General features: G+C 33.6%; 3 protein-coding genes and 1 long non-coding RNA gene across 4 annotated transcripts; all 4 read right to left on the bottom strand.

Annotated features, from left to right (window-relative positions):
• Positions 1 to 3169: 3169 nt before the first annotated feature.
• On the bottom strand, positions 3170 to 6481 carry LOC111211954. The gene is made up of 2 exons (XR_002662795.2): positions 3695 to 6481; positions 3170 to 3568 (listed from the first exon to the last, which is right to left on the bottom strand). It is a non-coding gene; the product is annotated as an uncharacterized LOC111211954 (long non-coding RNA).
• A 2743-nt stretch (positions 6482 to 9224) lies between these two features.
• LOC111208557 (protein COBRA) lies at positions 9225 to 10326 on the bottom strand. The gene is made up of 3 exons (XM_022707688.2): positions 10129 to 10326; positions 9581 to 10042; positions 9225 to 9500 (listed from the first exon to the last, which is right to left on the bottom strand). Exons 1-3 carry the CDS (start codon positions 10211 to 10213, stop codon positions 9436 to 9438), a joined length of 612 nt encoding a protein of 203 aa, XP_022563409.1. The 5' UTR covers positions 10214 to 10326; the 3' UTR covers positions 9225 to 9435.
• Positions 10327 to 11708: 1382 nt separating this feature from the next.
• On the bottom strand, positions 11709 to 12833 carry LOC106406694 (aspartyl protease UND). The gene has a single exon (XM_013847406.2). The coding sequence runs from the start codon at positions 12831 to 12833 to the stop codon at positions 11709 to 11711; it is 1125 nt and encodes a 374-aa protein (XP_013702860.2).
• Positions 12834 to 14433: 1600 nt separating this feature from the next.
• LOC106406702 (aspartyl protease UND-like) lies at positions 14434 to 17421 on the bottom strand. The gene has a single exon (XM_013847418.3). It carries the CDS (start codon positions 15880 to 15882, stop codon positions 14608 to 14610), a length of 1275 nt encoding a protein of 424 aa, XP_013702872.3. The 5' UTR covers positions 15883 to 17421; the 3' UTR covers positions 14434 to 14607.
• Between the last annotated feature and the right edge of the window lie 445 nt (positions 17422 to 17866).

Genomic DNA, 17866 nt, shown 5'->3' on the forward strand with positions numbered 1-17866 from the left:
TCTAGCCTTAACTTCTCTTACTGACCCTGGCTTGATTCCATGTAATACTACCTTCTTTCTTCCCCACTTAAACTGCATTTGGAGCTCCTGAAAATCCCATGTAATGGGACCTAAGGTGTGTAGCCATTGTATACCAAGGACAGTATCATGACATCCCAACGAGATCACCATGAAATCAGCATGGAATTGATGACCTTGAAATTGCCAGCGAAACTTCTCTATCTTCCCAAATACTTCAATCTTACTTCCATCAGCCACTGACACTTTAGTTCTTCCTAATGGTTGTAGTTTACACCCCAATAGATCTGCTACCTTCTTATCCATGAAATTGTGTGTTGAACCCGAGTCTATCAGCACATATAAGTTTTTCTTTCCATGTACTCCCTTCACCTTCATAGTAGAGTAAGTTGAAACCCCTGACACTGCATTCACCGATATCTGAGCTAACTCCCCAGTTCCTTCCTCCTCCTTTTCTTCCTCCATCCTCTCATCCTCTACTTCCCTCTCCTCTTCTTCTTCATACTCCAACAAAAACAATTGCGTCTTCTTATGTTTCAAATAATGGTCTGGAGTATACTTTTCATCACAGTAGTAACATAGACCCTTTGACCTTCTCTCACTCATTTCAGCACTTGAAAGAAACTTCCTCAACGGCGGATTACTATCTTTTCCCTTCACCGCTTCTTCCTTTTTGAATGGTAGTAAGCCTTTAGCTTCATTATTCCTAAAAGAACTCATCTTGTTACCACTCCACTGATTACCTCCTGATTTCCTCGGATGAGCCTTCTCATAAAAGCGTCCCAATACCAAGCACTGTCGAATATTTTGAGGTTGAAACATACGCACATGCATCTGTGTTTCAAGTCGCAGCTCCGCCAAGTAAGCGCTCAGTAAATATTCATCAGAAAGCTTCAATCTTGTTCTGATCAACTCAAACTTAGCATGATACTCAGTGATGCCTTCTGTCTTACGTAACTCCTTGAGTTCAGCCATTGGATCGTCTAAAACCTCTTCAAATCTCTCCTGCAACCACTCTTTATACATAGGCCAATTCCTCAATAGCCTACGTCCATCCTCTTCTTGCATCAAAGCTTGATGCCAAGTCGCTGAAATTCCGGTGAAATGCAACGATGCAATGCCCACTTTCGATTCTTCTGGCGTGAAATCAATGTCAAACAACTGCTCCACTTTACCAATCCATTCTTTGAGTTTGTCGCCATCGAATCGAGGAAATTCCACCTTCGTCAAGCGAGACATTCCCTGATAATTGTTGTACCTTGGAGGTTGATGATGTTCATATTGAATATCCTGCGTTCCAGAGTTTCGTAACGAACCACCATTAACGTTCCGAGTCTCACTCGTCGAAGCTCCGGGTTGACTCGGAAGACTCGTCATCAAACGAAATGCTTCTAACATCTCCGCTATACTGCGCTCCGTCTTATCGTTCTGAATCGCCATCTTCTCGTTTTGGACGGCGATCGCCTTCTCCAAAGCTTCGAATCGGTTTCCGAAAGCTTCCTCCGTCTCGCGCGTCACCGTTCCTTTCAACAGCGTCTGAGCTCGTGTCTCCGCCATTGATTCCAAGGATGCGACGGCTCTGATACCACTGTTAAGGGTAAAACTAGTTACCAATAGATTGAATCAACGTTCATAAAACGAAGAAACGAGATTCACCTGTAGAAGATCTCGAATTAAGAAGGATCTTCTCCAACAATGAATCAGTATATTTCAAAGAGATAAGTCCAGATTCAAAGAATGTTTACAAGAGTTTCAGAATAGAATCTACATCTCACAATCTCTGTATTTATACGAAAGCAACTCGTAACAGAATCTATGGCAGAGCCAATACTAAGTCGACACGCGTCTTTGATTCTACTTCTTCAAAAGTCTGTTGTAACAACCTCCAACGTCCACTTTCCTCAATCACCTTCTCCCACGTGTCCCCTAATACTCACTTCATTATTCCTGTAACACTAAGTGTTATCTTCTTGTTACTTGTGTTACAAGCAACATATTTAGCTTAAGCTAAATGTTTCATGCGTAGGAAACATGCAACTTTGGATGTTATTATTCTAAAACCTAAGCGAGGCATTTTCCCATTATCTCCGACCTTGGCTAACATGAGGGTATTTTTCCCAACTTCTCTTACACGGCTTAGGACTGTATTAAGTTTCTGAAATATGGGGATTTGAATCCAACGAATTAAATATTATAGATATTGTAGTTAATGGATTATATTGTTTCCTAAGTTATTCTTAACTACAATGGAAGTTACTTTATTTTGTTAAGAATTGTTTAAGATCACTGACTTCAATTTTGTTGGTAACGATTTGTTTTTTTTTAATGAAGAAGTTAAGTCTCTTATTCTATTCCTTCAATTAATAAATAGTAGATTGTATTTTCATTTAGTTACAAAATCTATATTATTATGTCTAATAGCCGACTGCAAAAAATATCATTATTGTAAAACTCTCTACAAATAATATTTAGTGGTTTGGTAACGTTATTGGGTAATATCAAGAATTTAGAGTTTTACAATAATGATACTTTTTGTAGAGAGTTTTACAATAATGATATTTTTTGCAGTCGGCTATTAGACACAATAGTATAGATTTTGTAAATATGGTTTAGGGTTTGTGTATTGGGTAATATCAAGAATTTAGAGAATATAATACGTATTGATGTTTAGTGTGTTTCAGAATAAATCATGTGTGAATTATGTTACCATATATTTGTGTATAAAAATGAATAATATTATAGTTACAATCACTACAAGAATTTACTAGAATAGCTACCGATTATTTTATAGCTAGGAGACACAATCCGTAGCTAAAATTGGGCCGGCAACGAATGGCGACAGATCAACTCCTTGGCCTCAGCGCCCACGCTAAACGTAATCTGTAGCTAATCTATAGCCAGCTAGCGACATATTATCAAGAGCAATATTCGTAGCCAACAGTAACGATGCGGCTACGACTGAGTCTGTTGCCAATTAGTGACAACTTTGGCTACTGATTTCTATAGCTATGAGGCTACAAACTTTAGTGACAAATCTCTCCTGGCAAATTTGTTACTAATATGGTCACAAATTTGATTACAAAATATTTAATTTTCAATAAACAAATTAAACCATACTTTTCAGGCATTATTATTTGTAAAACAGATTATATTAAAAACCAAAATTTTTGATACATTGTAAAATTATAGTTGATCTTGTAGTCTACAAACGAATGCTTAAATCTAAAAAGTGAAAACTAGACAACAAAATATAAAAATATGAGAAAAATATTTCTAGTAGAGATCCTGTAAGAATTCAAAAACATGTGCCTTAGATGCTATCTAGATTCATCTACTTGTTGGGGAAGAATCGTAGTTCGTATGCTCGTTGATACAGAGACATGTAGATGGCGAGCGGTGGGTGAGGCATATGTACTGGCACTTTTAATCCCCGAGCTTCACACATAGCTATCAACTGCTGGCTCATACATTGACTCTGATAACAAGCTTGACGTGGAAGAACCGCTGGTGGTACACGGTACTTGACTAAACCAGCAGTATATAAGCATCACTAGACAAAAAGTAATATGCTTTATCAGCAACATGTAGAATTATAATAAAAGACATGATTGCTCACTAAGAAGATCAAGATTTAAACATAGCTACAAATAGTATCTCTGAATTTGTAAATACATACCTACAAAAAACGTTGTCGTTGAAATATATACGAGTATCTCCTATCATCCGCCGCACAGTGAAGCTTCGTCGACACCACCAGCACTAGCTTCCTCTGGACCCTAGGTTCTTCAGATCCGGCGTTGATGGCCTCAGCTCCACCCCCACCATCTCATGCCGCAATCGTCTTCTCCACCTCCACCATCTCTTGTCGCCGGTGCTTCTTCCCATGCTTTTCAGGTGATTCTTCTGTCTGCCTCCTCCGTCTGCTTAGCTGCTAAGCCTGCTGCACTCATGCTTCTGAAGAATCAAAAACAAAACTGAATCTGAGAAAGAGAGAGAGAGTAAGAGACCCAATTGAACCTCCATTCCTAGTCTTCTCCTAAAGCTTCTCAAGTCTTCTTCTTCTTAATCCTTGGAGTTGTTTCACGGTGATTGAGGAGGAGACATAGAGAAGAGTCTTCATTGATAGAGATGGAAAAGAGAGAAACATATGAGAGTGATAGAGAAAGAAACAGACACAGATTAATAAATCTGGACCATTAGATTCGACTGATCAACGGTCCAAATTTGTAATCCGCACACTCCCTTTCCAACCAATAGGAAGCACTCACGAAATTATTATCTTTAGTGTTATTCTGGAGCTAAACCCAAAAGTACTTGGGAGGGAAATAGGAAAATGGAGGCAATTAGTGGAGCCAAAACTATTTAGGAGGGAAATGTGTGGATGCAAAATAATTAATGGAGAAAAATAACATTTTTGATATAAAAATGAAAAGGATATTTATAATAACCAAATTCATACATTTTAATAGTGAAAAATAAATTTCACCTAACCAATTATAATTTACTAACCAAATTTTTATATTTTTAACAAATTATTAAATATAAATTTGTGATGTTAGAATGAAAATATTTGGTAACTACAAATTATTAAATATAAATTTATATATTTTTAGTTACCAAATATTTTCATTCTAACATCACAGTTTTATGCATTTTTAGTAATCCAATATAAATTTCTAAGAAAATATAATTTACGATATTTTTAACAACTTCTTAAATATAAAGCGTTTAACCCTTAGCCCCAAACCACAATCCCTATACTCTAAACCCTAAATCTTTAACACAAGTATCACCAAACACGATAAACATATAATATTTGAAGGGTCTAATGTACGCATTGTCTTAATTCAAACATTACTAGTATCGATCATGTGCCACAAGTGCAAATTTCAAACATATAGCACATACATATCAGTTAGATACATAAATATTTATAGCATCTTTTGCCAACCACAAAAAAATTTGGCGACAATTTATTTCTCTCTGGTTAGTAGCTATTTAGCTAGAGAATGACTATAGATCATATTCGTAGCAAGATAGCAATAGATCGCTACGGATTAGCTACAAACTTAGCATTTTTTTGTTTTGTCGCTATCCGTCGCAACTTTCTTCGCTAATAATTATGGCTACGAAAATGTTTTCGCCAGTCCTTCGCTATTTTCAATAATTCTTGTAGTGAATTAGTTTATGAACGATGAGTGAAAAAAAGCCATAGGTTCATCTATTTTTTAAAAGTTAATAACAAAAAAGTAAAAAATAAAGAGATTAAAACGTGGGTGTTACCCATACGGTTTTAATTAAAAATTTAAAATTAAATAATGAAATGGCATAATCTTGTAAATAAGTTGAAAAATAAGGACATAATCTTAGTAAGGATTGTGTTTTAATAGTATAGATATGTGAAATAGATGAAAAGTGGAAAACATGCCATGAAAGTAGCATCACTTTGGATACACCAGATCAATTGCTTATTTTTAAAATTAGTTCACTATAAAATTATAATTTCATAGAAAGTATGGTGATTAATGATCATACTGGATTTTGCAAAATACATGAAATTCTAGGAAAATAAGCTTTTTAATTTCAATCAACAATTTTATGAAAAAAATCATGGGTTTGAATCTTGAAACTGAAAAGAAAAAAAATTCTTATAACCATCATATAGTTTTGTGACTATAACCAATTATTTTATGAAGAGTTATAAAGATATTATGTATGAGTACAAATATTAAGGCTCCGACCGGTGACATGTAGTATTAAAATCGAGTTGCAATATGTATTACAATTCGATGTAACTTGCGGTAAAAATCATGTGGTATAAACTGTAACTTTATATATGGTAAGTTTGCAGTAAAAATAAAAGTTACAATCTAAAGTATGGTTTTTAATCAAATAAATATAAACATAAGACAATGAATTATTATTAATAACAAAAAAACATTAACCTATTAAAAATAAATAAATAATAAAAATAAATGTATAAAATAAATTTTAACAAAAATTATGTTGCAATATATATTTTTCTAAGAACTATACTTACGGATTATAATATTTATCAATAACAAAATAATTTATAAATTTCTATTACAAATAAAATTTACAACTAATAAGATTTTGTAAAATAATAATTAAAAAGAAGAAGTTAATAATACAAAAATAAGAAAAAGGAATAGAATAAAATATCTTTGACTAACACAAAATTAGGTGAAGTTGTATAATATTGTTAAAAATATTTGGGAAATTTTTTTTTAAAAGCAAAAAATGATAACTATGTCCGTTTAGACTAATCACATATACTTTATGTCCCGTTAGGTTAACTATTTTCAAAATAGCAATAATTCCCTTAAAATTGTAATTTTTAAATATAATAAATAATGAGTTCGATCAAGTGGGATCGATCGATCCGAAATTACAAGGTCGAACTGATCGATTGATCCTGATCATTATGCAGAACAAAAAAAATGCGGAGCATATACTGATCGACCTGGTCCATTTCACTCGATCGGCAAAGGTCCATTTCATACGGATCGACCAATCTCGAATTATAGACCGATCGATCCGTGGAAGCATAGATATGAATCATGGTAGAATTAATGTGAAAATTTTGTGAACAATCAATGGAATATAGAATACGGCATGAGAAGAAGGTTACCACTTTTTTCTTTTTTTTAAAAAAAGATCGATTTTTCAAAATATGAAAGTGAATATTCCCAAATATTTTGTTTCCATATTTTTTAGGAATTGATTTCTTATCCGTAGAATACATCTAATATGTAGAAATCGGTTTCTACAGGTTTTTAGAATTATAGTAATGTGTAGATTTTGATTTCTACATGTTTTAGATTTACAGTAAATCTGTAGAAGTCAGTTTCTACGTGTTTTAGATTTATATTAATGTGCAAATTTTGATTTCTAAAGATTTTAAATCGGTAGGTTAAGCACGGAATGTGTATTCTAAATATTTTTAGAATACTCTTATTTACGTAGATCACGTATTCTAAACATTTTAGATTCAATGAAAAAAATTGATTTCGTTTTCTACTTCGTAGAATGTCATTTCTACTTTATTTAGAACAGAATCTGAAAATTATGATTTAAACATTTTTAGAACTGAAAAAAATACCACTAAGTTCATATAAGTATTTTATCAATAGTTACTATTTTTCCAAATTTTTTTGTTTGTAAAACTATTTATTAAATTTATTTTCAAAAATATTAAAGGGTATTATAGGTAAAAATGACACAAAATAGATATTAGTTTAAAATGACATAGTTATCATTTTTTTTGCTTTAAAAAAACAATTTTCTCAAAATATTTCTAGAAATAAGAGTAAGATATTGCCATGGTGGTTTTGGAAATATAAATAACATTTTATTTACAAACAAAAAATTCCAAAACATTGAACATGAAAGCTTTTTTTTACGTGGTGTGTGTTGGAATTTATTATGTTCACTTGTAATTTTGATAGAAACTTTAATTATGACTGTACCTCAACTCTAAAACATGAGATTAGGCATGATGTTGCATTAAGTTTTGATTTAACAATTTTATAAAGGGTATAACTCAAAATTGTAACTCAACCATAATACATGATAACTCAAACGTAAAATCAAAAAACTAAATTTAATGGGGTAGAGAAAATTGTATGTAGAGAAAACTCCTTTGAGTCATCCTTCTCGACAACATTAGACCTTTAACTCAAACTAAATCAATGTTATCACATGTTACCAATCAAAGCCTAAGTAGTCAAAAATTTTACATATGTTCAATTTTCAACCAAACATGTACGAAACAAAAGCCAGCAGCGTACCATACAATTATGTTTATCCAATATAATATTCGTATGAATATATTCATTCTAACAAATTCATCTGTTGGGGTAACATCTTTTAACACTTGTCTCTTTTATATAAATATTATTGTTTCACCAATTTTTGTTATATACGTTTTTACTTTAATAGTTTTATGATCACTTTAATAGTTTTATGATCATATATATTACTTTTCATGTATTTTCACTATATTTTATTTTGCAATTTTTCCTTCTGTAATCTTAATATTCGAATGGAATGTTATAAAAACTATGTATTTTATCGTCATTTTTAGTTTATATATTTTCACATATAACCACTCTAAGCAATTCAGTGTTGATAATAGTGCAATAGAAAACGATGACAAGATATTTGAATTTTAAGAATATTTATAAATTCTTTATAGCATTAAACTAATTTTTGAAGGAATTATTAGTATTTTTATTTTAATAAATTTTATATTATTAAAAAATTGTGTTGTATTTTGTTATCTATCTAATTTTAGTATCAATTATAGTTTATTTTAAAATATATCACTTTATATATAAAATTTAATATATAGCTTCCCCGCGAATTCACGGGGTCTGAATCCTAGTTAATTATAAAACTAGAGGTTATACATAGGATATGCCAATGAAATCAATTAACTTACTCAAGTAACCCCGTCTCTTAGTAAATCGCATCATTGGAAAACACATGAATTTTGATCTTGGTGTCGTGAACCCGACAAATTCTGGCGGATAATATTCTATACCAACTCGGCCAACAGTAATTTGGAATGAAGAAGAGCTTTTCTCAAGGTTAGCTTCTCCAAACCACGGGACAATCAAAAGGTTGTTGAACAACACTTGTTAAAAACGTGATCTTATTAACTAACAATTATCGTATTTGTGAAAGGATAGAAGTTTAAATTTCAAGAGTTCACGAGATATGCCTTCAAAAAGAAACTCAGTAAGGTTTTTGTGATAAATCGATTTGCGCCGCCCAATCTAACCATGATATATTGTCGTGTACCACCTAATAATCATATACTTCGCTAGAAAAACATACATACATATGAACTATAATGACATGCTTTTGGGACGATAGCATCAAAGTCACGATAAATAAGAGCTGCGCAACAATTTGCACATGCACTTAAACGACAATTGTTGTTCTAAACAGAGTCTCAACCCAGAGAAATAATGTTCAGATAGAGAGGAAAAAACAAAGCTAGACAACAATGTGCACTTAAACTTGTTGCCAAATATCACGCTACCATGTAATGTAAACACATCAAGTCATCTAATCATAATTCTTGGTCGTAAGTTTCACTTTTACGTATTTTCAAAAAAAAAGTTTCACTTTTACCATAGGCATTACATGCTCCCTTTTTTAAAAAATAAAATATTTTAAGGACTAAGCGTTAATCCAACTGACATTAATAAATTATTAGGACTTGCTTCCGAATGTTCTTAATTTGATTGACGTATATATTTATGTCATTTGCGCACTCTTGTATGATATCAAATTATTATCATAGTCGCATCACATGAAATCTCATGAACACAAAAAATAGTATTAAAGCACGAAAACATTAGAAAAATGCAAACAGCCCCCACAACTTCATAAATCTTTTTTGTTATCAATCTTGTGGAACCCTAAGAGACCGCACTCCGCCCTCCACGTTTCTACAAAACAAAAGGAACATGAATTGATTATAAAACTAAAGGTTATACATAGGATATGCAAATAAAATCAATTAACTTACTCAAGTAACCCCGTCTCTTAGTAAATGGCATCATTGAAAAACACATGAAATTTGATCTTGTTGTAGTAAAGTCGACATATGCTGGCGGATAATATTCAATACCAACTCGGCCAACAGTAATTTGGAATGAAGAAGAGCTTTTCGGAAGGTCGGCTTCTATACACCACGAGGGAATCACAACGCCCTTGCAATATTTTGATACTTTCTCCCCGTGTGGTGGCAAATTACTATTCAAAGGCCACTTATTGTCACCTACTGATGAGTCATTCCCAAGTTGTGTACCAATAACACCCACAGTGCTCAATAGAATTTCGTCTTCGGCCCATTCCCAGCTTAGTGCCCATGGCCCGTCAATGTCGCGATTCTTCAAGTAGTCGATGATTGTGACATTAGCTGAGTAGCTACCACGAGTTTCATTCATGATGTCCCACCATATCGTCACATACCCTCCTGGAAATTTAACTATATACACGAGATAAGAAAAACATGTAAATTCATGAAACTGAAACCATGCAATGAAGAATCACAATTACAATTATCATCCATACATGGAATATATCGACCCAATGAAGCCTCCACCAAAAGCAAGATAGTCAGAAAGAGCAGTTTTGCTATTGAGTATGCACACCACATTGTTAATCCCTAGATATCAAAAAAATCTTTATGGAATTCTCTTCGGAGTTTTAGTTTTATAAATAGAATAAGTTTCACTTTTCTCCGTATAAGTTTTGCCTTAGGTTTTGATAACCTTTTCCTAATAAGATAGGGAAAAATATTCGGCATAATAAAATATTTTCTTCTTAATTTATTGATATTTGATTTACTTCTAAGTTCTAGTTCTGAACTTTTTGTCGATAATAAAGTTAATTGACAAAATTTGTGCGAAAATACATTCTCCCACATCAAAATTTTAACTGGGACATAAGGAATATATAAAACTTAAAGTTAATCCCTTTATCCAATTGGTTCTAAAAAAACATAATAATTTACATTGTACTTCAATTTTGATATTATTTAATAAGCAGACCTTTTAACTGGGACATAAGGAATATATAAAACTTAAAGTTAATCCATTTATCCAATTGGTTCTAAAAACATAATAATTTACATTGTATTTCAATTTTGATATTATTTAATAAGCTGACTCTTTAGTCGAAAGGCATATCTCTCGTACTTAGGGTATGCCTGGTTTCCCCGCTACCACCCGCAAACGCAGCTTTTGCGATTGGCACTCAAACCGCTCTAAACCGCTTCAAACTGCTCTAAACCTCATAAAATCAAAAGCTGGTTCCATGTAGCGTTTGCGGTTATGAGCGGTTGCGGGAGGATACATTTTTCTTTTAAAACAATACAAATAAAAAAATAAAAATATTTAATAAAAAATTTAAATTGGAATTATAAAATACTAAAATATATCTATTATATTTTAATTAATATTATAAAATTTAAAAATAATAATAGTTTCTATAATTTTTAAAACTTTAAAACTATAACTTTCTAAATATAATATTTATATTTATTATAATATTATGATTTTTGATATTTTTATAATTATATAAAATGTAAACATTGTTAATTTATTATTTAACCGCTGCTGCATTTGGTAATTAACCAGTCATTAGTATCCCGCAAATGCACCAATTTCTAACCGCAGAACTAGTCGTACAAATCTCTTAAAACCGCTAGAAACATCAACCACCCGCACCCGCAAACCGCAACCGCAACCGTTGCGTTTGAACCAGTCATGCCCTAAGTAATTACAATTGCTATTGCAAAATATCCATTTGTAATTATCTCTTTGTTTCTGTAATTTAAACAAATAGTTATAGCAATATTAACTCTCATGACTCGTCGGTTTGTATTTAGCTATATTTTAAAAGTGTCAATTTGATTAAAAATATCACGCAAACGCTTTAAAATACTATCTTCAAACTGTTGCCAGTATTTTATGTCAAACATAGTAAGAAAAAGGTTTCTAATAATGTTTGAAAGTGTGTTTTATTTTATTTTATTACTATCAGTTAACTACCGCTAATGATGAGAAACAAAATCACAAACACCAAAAAACGTTATTAAATAAAATTTATTTATGTCAATAGTACCATATTCATACATTGTAAATTTGTAATCATGGATCAGGATGACCCAACTCATCTTTAAAGCTATCATATAATTTTGTACATTCACCTGGTTTGATGTAAAGCTTGTTGTTTACAGTATCAAAACCTATGTTGTGATTTTGGAATATCGGTATCCCGATTAGATTTTCTTCTATAGGTGACTCGTTCACAGATAGGCAAAAGACTTTTTCAGCTATGGATTTGAGTTGGATGAACAGAGTGGTTGTCTCCATATCCAATGATACCTTCCCAAATTTCAGGCTAACTTGTAGTTTCTTTTGTTCTGGTATCATCCCCTTGTAACATATGACCTTGTGCTCCTTATACATGTCTGACTCTTCATACCCCGCATCGCTCATTATTTTCTTGATTTTTTCGGTAACAACATGATATACTTCTTGTACCAAACTTATGGTAGAAGTTCCAGTGTCCAATATTGACTTGGTTTTAGACAAAACGTTTTCTATACCCAGAGTTTCTCCTTCTATGGTTATTGAACTCAGTTTGATTCTATATGTGTTACCTTTTGTATCTAACAATATCTTCCTCCCAACAAGCACCGCATCATCTCCTAAAGCGAGAAAATGTTTCCCTTGATTAATATAATTAAAGTTTCCTACACATATTGAGAATTTTGTACCAATTGATTTGATTATGGATAGCTCTCCCAAACTTAACCCTAAGGTGCCCATTCCAGTTGCCATCCCCTCGACTGTTTTTCCAACTCCAAACAAGACATTTTTTAACATGCCTATTCCCCCATCTCCCGTCTCAAAAGTAAATGTTTCGTTTCCAAGAGTACCTGCATATACTGCATCGTCCGCAAGTCGTTGGACGTAATCGCACTGTCCCCTTATTCTACTTGGAGTCACAGAAGGGGATTTGGATAGTCCATCACAGCTTCTATAGCTGAAGGTTGAAGAATCTAGTGGATCGTAACCGACACGGGAATCGTAAGTTACCCAAGTCAAGTCGCTGCCTGTGTCTATATGGAGCCAAACTTCGACCGGTGGGTCTCCGATATTCACACGAGCAAAAATTGCTGGTGGAAACTTTTTAAGAAATACGTGTATTATCTTCCTGTTATGTCCTCCTAAGCTTAACGCTTTTCTTGGAGTGGGCCTACTAGACATAATGCACCAATGGTAGGTGCACAGGAAAAAGAACAAGAAAAAGTATATTTTGTTGAAATTCATCATTCGAGGGAAATGTGATGTAAGAAGATATGATTGGAAGGGTTATGTAGTTATGTTATATACTGGTTTAGTAATAACAGTTCTTAAATGGTTGTTGAACAACACTTCTGGAATTGTTGTCAGACAAAACTTGTTGAAAATGTGATATTTACTAGCTTTCAGTAGATCATATTTGTTTAAATGATACAAGTTCATATTTTAAAAGTTCACGATATATGCCTTTCAAAAAGAGCTCAGTAAGGTTTTGGTGATAAATCGTTTGAACCATGCTAAATCGCAAGCACCTAAATAATAATACATCGTTAGAAAAGTCTACATACATATAAACTATAATGACCTGCACTTATGATCCTTTTGGGATGTTCAACCAAACAACACGTAATTGTTTCCTTTTTCAAAAAACGTGTAATTGTTTAAAACAAAGTCCTGTCAAATAAGGGCTGGGCAACAATGTGCACATGCACTTTAAGCAAAAATTATTATTTTTTAAACAATATCTCAGTCCAGAGAATGTTCAGTCAGAAAGGTAAAGACAAAGCTAGACAACAAAGCACTTGAGTCGTCAAATATCACGCTACCGTGTAACGAAACACGTCAAGTCACTAATGTAATACTTGGTCCTCCTATGAACATTCCGTGAGAAATTGAAGAACAGTGAAGAACAAGAAAGAAGACAGAGGTTTAATCCAGAAAGTAGAGAGACATAGAGTAAAGAAGAAGAATCTTATTCCCTTGAATAATTTGTTTAAGAGAACATCCCATATATATAGAGGTTACAAGTATGGCAAATGGTAGATAAGATATGATAAACTAATAATCCATTGCCTTGAGACATTAACCCACCATGCATGTTTGTCCCTTGTAGTGACATCTCCATTGTCTTGAGACCTTAACCCACCATGCATACTTGTCCCTTGTAGTGACATCTCGATTGTGTTGAGACCTTAACCAACCATGCATGTTTGTCCCTTATAGTGGCATCTCCGTTGTTTTGAGACCTTAACCAACCATTTTGTTTGTTATTACTTCATCTTCGCACATTCCATTGGAAAAATATGATATTTCATCTATATTATATTATTATTATTTGATAATATATTTAAAACTTAAATGCAGATAAAAGTAAACTATTTACGTAGTGACACGTGTTATTAGAACTTCTCTAGTTTTTAATAATTTCTTCTTTGAAATGCATTTTTCATTTTTATCATTTTCTTTCTTTTTTGCGTTTCTTTTGGTGAAAATACTCCAGCTTATTATGTCTTAAATTTCAATTTTATCATTGGTTCATGCCTGAACATACATTTTATTAAACCACGAAGCACACGGCCTTTGCAACACCTACCGCGTTTTACAATATTGTATCTAAAATAATTGAAAATGAGATTTTTCTAACACTATCATCATCAACTCTATTCCATCTTATATTTATCATTCCATTCGGTTACATATATACTTGAATTAATTTGGAAATTATCCCCATGCTACAACATCAAACTATAATTTTAGAAATTTTTTACAGCATTTTAATTTTAGTAAAACAGTACTTCTATTATGTGTCTATGTTTTCTTTTTAATAAAAAATTTTGTCAACAAGTTTTAAAAGATTGAAATATTCGTAATTTAAGAAAATTCGGCTCTTATTAATTATCAAACACGGTGTGGAACAACGGAACTCAATTTTATAAAAAAGCATTGGAATTATATCAATCTAGTCAAGGTAATCGCACGAGATTTTGTCAAAGTAAATGGTTTCATTGTCAAGATCAAACCCGATGTTATAACTCTGAAGCGCATTTGTCCCAATAATGCTGAGATCAATTTTAGGGCTCATCATCACAGATAAGCAGAAATATTCATCCCCAAGTTGGTGAAATAGACTGGTTGGGTCTAACTCTAAAGAGGCCCCCTTGTAGAAGGTCAATGTAATGGTAGGCAATTGAGGCAGCTCATGTTGAATGGTCCCATTGTAACATACCAAATGACCATCCATAAAGTTGTTTAGGTGTCCGTCAAGAAGGCTGTCTATATGAGTCTTAAACTCACTGTACGATTCTCCAGCCAAATTTAGCATACTAGTCCCAGTGTCGATGATTGTGTTTCCTATCGGTGTCAACTGGTTTGGAATATTTATAGTTCTTCCATCGATACTGATTCTCTCTATGTCCACATGGTAATGACCATACCTCATAAATAATGACGTTGATTGTCCTGTGGTCCTTGCTCCATCTCCTAATGCTAGAAAGCTGTGACCGGAACTCGGGTCGTCACTAAATGTCTCAAAACATAGAGAAAATTTGTTGCTAAATTGTTTTAAAATCGAGAACTTTCCATATGCTAGCCCGAGTAGACCAGTTCCAACATTAAACCCATCAATGATGTCATGCGCACATCCAAATTCAACATTTGACACAGATTCAATCCCATCGTCCTCCGTGTCAAACAGTATAGTCTCTTTGGCTAACGTACCCCTACTTTCTGAGCCGTCAAAGTACATCTCTCGGTAATGACATTCTCCGGTTCTTTTGACGGGGGACAACGCTGGAGATGACTCATAAGAAGAGTCGTCACAACTCACGCTACTGTACGTTGATGATGCCGTTGGATTATACCCCGGAAATTGAGTTTGACATGTGATGCATCCCCCACATTTGACCCATGTGAAACTACTACCAGTGTCCACATGCAGTAGTTGTGGAACTGGTGGCTCACCAATTGATAACTTTGCTAGAAAAACCGGTGGTTCACGGTTAGGAGTGAGGTGGGAGATTGTTGCATCGCTCTCTTTAGTTTTGTATAGCTTTGAATTCTTCTCGGCTTTGTGCCGAACAAGTTTTAAGATAAATGGTCGAGCGGGTTTAGCAAGTGTTGGTGTGGCATAGATGGATAGGACAAGGAGGATAACCAAGTGAATCTTCATTTTGATGAATGATGATGGCTTTAGTGAAACTGTATATTCTGTTTGCTTAAATGACATGCAAGGCATGGGAATAATGTATGTCTTCTATAAAAGGTTATTAATAAGGTGTGAAAAGTAAAAGGTAGCTTATGGTTAAGTGAGATGTGACATATGTACCGGGGAGTCTGGATTAAGTAACTGGTAGACGAGAAGAAAGAGATGAATCATGAATGTAGAACATCGTGTGGTTTTTGATTTTGGATTTTTTTTTACAAATTGTTTTGATAATACGTTGACATAACAAAGAAGAAGGAAGGTTTGATTTTAAACAAGATTGGTTAATCACTTTTGTTGAATGATGAGTCCGAAGACAAAAATTTGTGTTGTTAATCAAAACATTTGTTAGTTACTTAGTTATAAAGGTTTGACAATTATGTACCTTATGTATACCTATATATTATTTATTATTATCTACCAAAACAAGTTATCTTTGAAAAATAAGTTCTCTTTGAAAATATAATTTTTCGGCAGAAACTTTATTCATAAAAATTATAATAACAAGCTGTATAATAAAGGAAGGATGTTCAATAACTTATGATATATATAGGCTTGAGTCGAGCAACTGGTGTAGGTCTAGCTAGTTGATTTTGGTTTTTACTTTTCAGATTTTATTTAGATTTTTAGCTTTTGGTTTTTAGTTTTTAAATTTTTCTTTTTTTTATTTTGATATTTCTTTTTGGGCTTATTTGTGATATAACCAAAAAAAGAAGTGAAGTTAGTTTTATAGAAAGAGAGTAGAGAGAGATAGGAAGAAGAAAGAGAAGAGAGGGAGTGATTTTGGTTATAGATAATAAATTATGGTTTTTTGTGTGGCAATTTCACCCAATTTCCTTTTTTTCAGTTTTTCAAAAGATAATCTTTTTTTTTTTGACATCAACAAAAGAAAACAGACTCATATAGACTCTGTTAACCAAGAGGGTAGCTCTGCATCCATGTGAACGACGAACGACAGTTGAATTCTTGCACTCCGTGCTAGTTTGTCCGCCTGTGTGTTATGCGTTCTTGGTACATAGATGTTCTCCAAGCTCTGAAATCCAGTACTAAGGGTCTTTATATCTGTCAAGTAGTTTGCAAACGTTGGTCATTCTTCTGGTTCCAAAACCATCTTCACCAATTGAGAACAATCTGTTGCAAATGTGACCCGAAACTGCCGCAAATTCCGCATACATTCCATTGCCCATATTAGTGATTCAAACTCTACATGGAGAGGTGAAAGACTAGCTCTGGTGTTTCTTGCACCCATCAAACCATCAAATCCTGGTAAGGTGCTATATCATCCTTGTCCCGAGAAGTTATCATTTGCCTTCCATGAGCCATCAGAGAAGCACCATCTGCCCGGTCTCACCGGTATGGGAGCCATATCTCTCTGGTGTGCGTCATGTGACTCAGGAGTCACCTGTGCATCAGCCCACATAAAAGATTCCGTCTCGGCCTTCCCGAGAGTATCTCGAGGATCAATATCCATATTACTAAATACCATACTATTCCTTGCTTTCCATATGTACCAAAGTATCCACGCAAAGTGATGATCATCCATCTTTGGGATAACTCGCCAAAATAGATGATCCATGTTTGCGTAGAGTGATTCCGTTGGAAAGATTTCAGGATTAGATGGAATCTTAGAGAGCGCCCATGTCTGAATTGCCGGTGGACATTCAAAAAAGACATGGTTTATAGATTCCTCTGGAGCACCACATCGAGCGCAACAGATATCTCCTTGCATCCCTCTTGTCTGCAAATTCTTCCTAACCGATAGACATCCAGATAATATTTGCCACAGAAAATGTCGTATTTTCGATGGGCATCGAGTTTTCCAGCAGAAGGACTTGAGTGAGTCTACCGTGGGTCCGTAGGTCTCTGCCTGAGATTGCTGATCTGGGTATACCCGCTCCACCTGATAACCTGATTTAACCGTATACCGTCCATTTTTCGAAAAGTGTCATCCATCTCTATCTGCCATCTGAAACCTACTCAGTGGTATACTTGTAATGATTTTCACGTCTTCAGGATC

Source organism: Brassica napus, chromosome C9, assembly GCF_020379485.1.
Source record: "Brassica napus cultivar Da-Ae chromosome C9, Da-Ae, whole genome shotgun sequence".
NCBI classification, from domain to species: Eukaryota; Viridiplantae; Streptophyta; class Magnoliopsida; order Brassicales; family Brassicaceae; genus Brassica; species Brassica napus.

Coding starts and splice junctions, on each gene's coding strand:
- LOC106406694 (XM_013847406.2), bottom strand. CDS start 12,833: ATGTCTAGTAGGCCCACTCCAAGAAAAGCGTTAAGCTTAGGAGGACAT.
- LOC111208557 (XM_022707688.2), bottom strand. CDS start 10,213: ATGTGGTGTGCATACTCAATAGCAAAACTGCTCTTTCTGACTATCTTG. Junction 10,043..10,128: donor ATTGGGTCGATATATTCCAT/GTATGGATGATA, acceptor TCGTGTATATAG/TTAAATTTCCAGGAGGGTAT. Junction 9,501..9,580: donor TAAGAGACGGGGTTACTTGA/GTAAGTTAATTG, acceptor TTTGTTTTGTAG/AAACGTGGAGGGCGGAGTGC.
- LOC106406702 (XM_013847418.3), bottom strand. CDS start 15,882: ATGCCTTGCATGTCATTTAAGCAAACAGAATATACAGTTTCACTAAAG.